The sequence below is a fragment of the Triticum urartu genome, chromosome 4, assembly GCF_003073215.2.
Source record: "Triticum urartu cultivar G1812 chromosome 4, Tu2.1, whole genome shotgun sequence".
NCBI lineage: Eukaryota > Viridiplantae > Streptophyta > Magnoliopsida > Poales > Poaceae > Triticum > Triticum urartu.
Window position 1 is genome coordinate 421,668,424 of NC_053025.1, and position 6,790 is coordinate 421,675,213.

At 50.9% G+C, this 6,790-nt stretch overlaps 1 protein-coding gene across 1 annotated transcript; it reads left to right on the top strand.

The window, feature by feature from the left end:
* The first annotated feature begins 3,111 nt into the window (after window positions 1-3,111).
* On the top strand, window positions 3,112-5,390 carry LOC125553893 (serine/arginine repetitive matrix protein 1-like). Its single transcript, XM_048717544.1, has 2 exons — window positions 3,112-4,031; window positions 4,281-5,390. Exons 1-2 carry the CDS (start codon window positions 3,179-3,181, stop codon window positions 4,688-4,690), a joined length of 1,263 nt encoding a protein of 420 aa, XP_048573501.1. The 5' UTR covers window positions 3,112-3,178; the 3' UTR covers window positions 4,691-5,390.
* Window positions 5,391-6,790: the final 1,400 nt, after the last annotated feature.

Consider the following 6,790-nt stretch of genomic DNA (forward strand, 5'->3'; position numbering starts at 1 on the left):
ATTGACACATTACCTTGAACCGCTTGTCGCCTATTCGTTTGACACCTAAGTAGAAGTATATAATTCCGGTAGAGTAAAAGTGCTTAGCAATGCTTATCACCCTATAGGTGGCTTGTTGAATGAACTCTGAGTCATTGACAGTTGAAACTTAACGCTGAGCTAGGCCAGTTGGCCTTGTTGACCTTCTCTATCCTCTTCTACTCTGGGTGAAACTTACCATCTGAATACTGGCATGGGCGACAGCTGAATCAAGAATTGAAGGAGCGATTGGCCGCCCTTCACGAGTTGAAGGGGGAAAGCAGTCGTCCGTGCCGCATAAGGCCTAATAAGTCTTGGATTTGAAGATTGTGATAACAGTACAGCCACATGCTATATGGGCACTGGCTTGGTCAAGTAAGCTAGTCAGCCTTAGGTGTCGATGTTGCCGTACCGCAGATGGGATAGCTGCCTTGCGAGGAGTATCCTCGGCACAGATGGGGGGGCCGGTTTGAGGACGTACTCTCAGTTCCGTGCGCCAGACCCGGTGGGCATGTCACATCTTTGGGGGATCTAGTCCAAAGACCTCGTCACAGTCTCCCTGCCGGTATACCAAATGGTGTACTATACCAGCGGCCACTGGTGGCATCAAGACGAGATTGTGTCGTGTGGGTAAAGTGTACGACCTCTGCAGAGTGTAAAACTATTCGAATAGCCGTGTCCACGGTCATGGACAACACATGAATCTTTCTTAGACGTACAGGATCTGTCTTGCTTATTCCCTCTTTGCTCCTATTCTTGAAACCTATGAAGGACGTGAGTTGATCGAGGATCCTCACTTAATGAAAGTTGTTCTGAAGATAAAACATGTTTTCATCTAAAACTGCTTCCATCCAACTACTTTATTTATTAAACAATATTAGCTTTACGCAAATGAGCCATACAGACTTCCTTTGAAGCCACATGTAGCTATTAGGTCCTTCCCCGAGGGAGGCATGTTGAGTACGTAATGTACTCATGGCAATAATTTTGTTGGCAACAGAGTTGCATGGAGATGAAGGTGATGACTATGATTACTATGGCGATCCGTAGGAGTGAGGTCACGTGGACTACATCGACTGCCTGTGGCTGAGATGAAGTCGCTACACATTGTACTTTCCGCTGTTTTTCTGAATGTAATAAGTGTCATGAGACATTTATCTAGGTATGCCTTGTGGCAAGATATATTTAAAATTGTAATACCTTTTATATATTGTGCAATGATATCATTTTACTGTGTTGTCAACAATGATTCTGGGGTTGACAAATATACACAAGAGGATCTGGAAGTTAATTCTGGATTCTCACACATATGCATGATACTAATATATAATACTCTCCGTTACAATCAGCCTTACCACGGAACGCTAGCGGACAGCGGTGGCTCTATGCATGCACGGCACGGGCAGAGGCAGAGCGGCCGGTCGGCACGCTCGCCACCAGACAAGACGCTGCAGTTTTCGAAGGTATTCATGGTCGGCACTAGCCCCGAAGGTATTCATGCCCGTCCCCGCGCCACCGGCCGCGGCGCAAAACGATGCGAGTAGGCGCGCGGGATCCCGTGGCCGTAGGCGTACGTACTCCTACCTGCCGCGCGAGCGCCGCCGAGCACATCGCGTCGACCGGCCCGCGCGCGGTGCTACTGTTGCTGTTTGCTGTTTGCTGTCTACTACTCCTACTGCACTACTCGTAGCTTCGATCGGCTCGATATTAATTTATCAAGAAAGATCCCCACGGACCTTTTCCATTCATCAGTTTCAAGTGAGCATTCAGATTTCAGAAGCGCTGCCGCCGCGGCACCACGTGAGAGAAAGACGAGGCGGGCACAGAGGAATGAGTGAGTAGCACTCGTACTACTAGTGCTGGCACAGCGGTAGTAGTAGACTGGTGTGTGTGTGTAGACTACACTTGTGCATAGAGCTACTGCGTGCGCACAGGGTGCCAGTGTGGCGCCACGTGGTGGTGTCTCCCAAGGTACAAAAGAGCTTAGGATCCGTTCGACCTCGACCTCGTAGTGATGGACGGATCGATGGAGCGGGAGCCTTTTCTTTTCTTTTCTCTTCTGCATGCATGGCCTCTTTTGCTTTTCTACCCACTCTCACACTATGTGCTGTGCATTTCTCCTCTCGCTTCTTTAATAAGATGCCGTGCTACTCTCACTGAATGCTAACCATGCCGCCGCATGCTTTTTCCTTCTCTCTCTCTCACTAGACTAAACCCTAAATGGAACAACACATAATTGAGGTACAGCTGTCAATTTGTTTGTAAAACAACGTAAGGTTGAAGTCGTTTACAGCGCATGCATTTCCCAGGAGAGTGGACATAGTAAACTTGATAGTATTTCTTACGCTTCCAAAGCCATTGTTTTTTGTAGCAGCAACTAGCAGAAAGAAGAGGAAATTGCTGTACACGCACGCGTCCTGTGGAAGCTTTAGGTGTTGATCCACAGAGGCAGGCCGGGCACTGGGTCGTATCTTGAGACTTTAGTATATTTACAGGCCGGAGGTGTAAACTTGAAGCTAAAGCAACGAAAGAAAAAACACAATTGCAGAGCTGCATGTCTCATCATGATGCTGGAAAACTCGATACTCTCCCTTTTTACCATGTGATGCGTCTGCCCAGCAGAGCAGAGCACCACTCGCCGGCCCCAAAATTCACCGACCAAAATCCTGCTCAGGAAATTATCATTGCCAACTTCCTGCTCCGCCTCGAGATGCATGCATGATCATTCAGACTATTATTCGTTAATCCCCACACTTAGGCTAGTTCTACTCCACTCTGTGACACACCGTACTTGCCTGACGTTCAAATTAATGTCAGGTTAATTACACACTGCTTGCTGCAGCGCAGCAGCTGCATGCTGCCGCCTGCTCCCCAGCAAAGTGGCTGAGCTAGCGAGCTAGCTAGGCTTCCACCACTGCAGCAGAGTGCAGTTTAGCTCGTGTACGTACTCAGCTTTTGTCCCGTCTCTTCTAACAAAGCGCAAGCTGATAAATTGCCTAAAATACCCTTGCTATTATTAGGGCCGAGGCTGTGGGCACCGGGGGTGACGCTGTCATTGCGCGCGTCCTCTTCGCCAATTATAATGCCACCCACGCTAACGTAGCACGCGGGTGTAGTGTAGCTACAACTCTCGCCTTCCACATTGACGAGTCAAGACGTGATGCAGTCGACGGAGTCCGCCCAGCGCCGGGCCTCCTCCACGGCCGCCACCGCGCCCCGGCGGAGCGTGGGGTGCATGGCCGGCCTCCTCCGCCTGCTCTCCCCGTACCATCGCCACCGGAAGCGCCTCACCGCCAAGAACGCCACGCCGGAAGCCTCCCGACCGCCCCCGTCTCCACCGCCCATGAAGAAGCCGGCAGCGTCGCCGGCACCGACGCAGGCCCCAGGGCAGCCGCAGACGCCGACAGCTGTCCGGCGGCGGCGTTCATGCGAAGCGCCTCGGAGCCCGACGATCGCTCCGGAGTACCGCCGGGCCAGCTGTGACAGCCCCAGGCCGCCGCCGCCAGCTATCGTCGCGCGCCTAATGGGACTGGAGGAGTCCGCGCCGGCTTCCCCCGCCACGACCCCGCGGCCACGACCGCTGCCCACCCGCCCTCCTCCTCCCCCGCCACCAGAGATGGCCGCCGAGAAGCGGCGCAAGCTGCTGGGCGCGCTGGAGAAATGCGACGACGACCTCCAGACACTGCGGCGGATCATCGCGGCCGTGCGGGCTGCCGAGCTGCGGTCGGCCGCTGCGTCCGACGTCTGGCCAGCTCCGGCAGGGGAAGGCAAGGGCGCCAAGTGGATGGACGGCTCGCCCACGGTACAGCAGAAGCCGCGGGCCGAGGCGCAGTATCCCAGCCCGGACTCGGTGCTGGACGCCATCACCTCACCGAGATTTCCATGCAGGAAGCGGTCGTCTCCATGCACACATCTCGATGCAGACAGCAAGCCCGAGATTACCCGTTGCGGCAACGACGCGCTCATAGTACGATCCAAGATCGTGAAACCCTCCCGAACACTTGTTTTCTCCGGTACGTGGTGCTATCTCTGATTCTCTGTCGCTCAAATACACAGTTCTCCATATAATTCACGTATACGTGCACGCATTTTATACTCGTACTCTGATGATCGGCACCGTGTTAGTTTCTCCAGATTAATTAAGCTTAAGTTTAGGGGTTTACGTGCCACATCAAATTTGTCGGTTGTCACTATCTTCTGTCGTGAAAAATATGCAGCAGGCTTCACGGTAACACGTGTGGTTTCTCGTGTCGTTCATGCAGGGGACTACTGCAAGATCAAGCAATACTGCAACGAGCTGCACGCCATGGCCATGTACCACCACCCGGCGACGGTGGCGGCCGTCGAGGGAATGCCGCGGTGGACGCCGTCAGCAGCCGAGGCGCAGGGCTGGCAGCATCGGCGACGGTGGGGCCTCCAGGGCCCAGAGCGGAGCCGCGCGATGGTGGAGAGCGTGGGCGAGGTGTGGGGGCAGGGCGCCGGCGAGGAGCGGTGGGAGGCCGGCCTCGTCGGCGCCGCGCTGGAGCGCGCCATCCTGCAGGAACTGGTCTTGGACGTCGTGACGGAGCTGCTCGCGCACTCCGGGCGGGAAGCGCAGGCGCCGTTCGGCCAGTTTGGCCGCGGGCACGACCACGGCGGCGGTGCCATGTGCCGGAAGAGGCTCTGTTTCTGAGCGATTTTGGCGTGCTCTGTTCTGGCTTTCATGCGTACATAGTGCTGTACTACGAGTGGAGCAAGCCAGGCACGTACGGTATGTAGTCCAAGGGGTGGATGTCGGTGACTGACGCCCCTATGATGTTGGTGGTGGTGGTATTGAAAGATCGGATACGCTGTGGCGCCCTTGTAGGTGAGGGCAATAAAGTGACGCGTCGCTTTAGAATGTGGGGGGTGATGAAGTGAGCACAGTGAGAGTGACTCCGCTTTGCGATCATGAGGTCGGCTCCACGCGCACCCGCGCGCCACACAAACACAAGGCGTTGGGTCAAGCTTGCATACGAGATGGAGAAGGATGCGTGTCCAGCTCCATGGATCATTTAGTGGTATAGTACGAGTTTATGTGGACCGTTGTGACCATTTACGTCATTCTTGTTCTGGATATACTGATTAATACCGGCTAATTATTTTTCTTAACCTTGTAACTTTTCCAAAATAGGAGTATATAGTAGTAGTGTTTTCTTGCTCGCTTTGTATCCCGCCTAGGTCCCTTGGGAAAAAAAATATCATTCGAAATAGGTGGGGGGTGTTCGAACGAGGTCGAGGATTGATGCTTCATAGATGTTGAAAATAAAAAAAAAGTGACATTTTTTCTTTCAAATTGATGAACATCTCCACCGTTAAAAAAATAATTGAAGGAACCATCACAGGATTAACAACCAAGTGGCTAATCACTTTGGATCTATTTAGAACACATCTAGATGTGATATAATTATGTCACATCTAAGCTGATTTTCACTTTGTCTGTGATTTTTTTTGTTTTTTTATTGCTGCATTATATATTTGTGGAATCTTAGATGTGACATACTTAAAAAATATCTAAATGTGAATCAGACAAAAACCGACTCACTTTTTCTCGCTCTCAGGGATTATTCTCGTTGGCCGAAATTATGGGTAGGAAGCAGGAGCAGTGGAGCATGCTTGGGATCCAGTGAGAACGCAGGCAGGGCAGGGCGAGCCCGCTAGGCGTGCGTAGGCTTGCTCTTTTTTTTTGAGGGAGTGCGTAGGCTTGCTGATTGAAAATCCTACAGCAGGTAGTACTTGGTGTCTAGACTCTGCGTCGTCGTCCTTGGCCTCCTAGTCAAGCGTTTGCACTCAAGTTTGCACGACGTCCTCGTATTCACAGACTACATTTTACCGCGCCTTTGCCGCCAAAACAGCTGCTCGTACGTATACGCGTCGCGTCGGGTGAAGGAGTTAACTGCCATTACCAAAATAAAGCGGTGTGAATACGACAAATATTATTCTCGAAAAAAATGACATATTTGCATGCGGATCAAGCATTTTTGTTTGAACAAGGACCATGCATAATCAAAGCATTGGCAAAACAAACTTAGAATTATGCACCTGTTAGGGCATCAACAGTGCAGAGCGCTTAGGGAGGCGCTTAAGCGAGATTTTATAATTTTTTCACTTAGCATCTTTTTTTGAAAAACATCAATAACTTTATGAATTAGAAACAATGGTTACATCGTCGATTAGAAGGGGTACAATATTTCTCATTGGTTCCTTGAACCAATCCCTTGTCATCCAACTTTTTGCTAATCTGGCGAGCTCATGAGCTACTTTATTCATTTACAATGTTCAAACCTAGTAAGAGGAAAATCATAAGCCAAAAAATAGCAATCATAAAAAACTGCCGCCGTTGCTCCTGCAGAATGTTCTTCATTGTTCATTGTGTCAATAACTTCCATATTGTCAGAATTAATAATGAGACGATTACAGCCGCCTTTCATGCCAACAATAATCCAAACCTCAGCGCCAACGCTTCCGCTATCAGAACATCCGCGCACCATTCTATCTTCCAATTTCTCCCAACGATGTAATTTCCTTTGTCATCCCTAAGAATAGCCAGTGCCCCTTAGCAGGTCGTGATCAAAAGAAGCATCCACGTTCAACTTAGCGAACCCCATAGGAGGTGTGCTCCATCCTTCATTTTTCCTATTTGCATTAGGTGAGTGGGCATTTACATAGTTTGCCGTTATAGCATGAATCCCCATCGAGGTTTGGTACGCCTCTTGAGACTTCCCCTCATGAACCAAATTCCGTCTATTCCACC

Coding starts and splice junctions, on each gene's coding strand:
- LOC125553893 (XM_048717544.1), top strand. CDS start 3,179: ATGCAGTCGACGGAGTCCGCCCAGCGCCGGGCCTCCTCCACGGCCGCC. Junction 4,032..4,280: donor CCGAACACTTGTTTTCTCCG/GTACGTGGTGCT, acceptor TCGTTCATGCAG/GGGACTACTGCAAGATCAAG.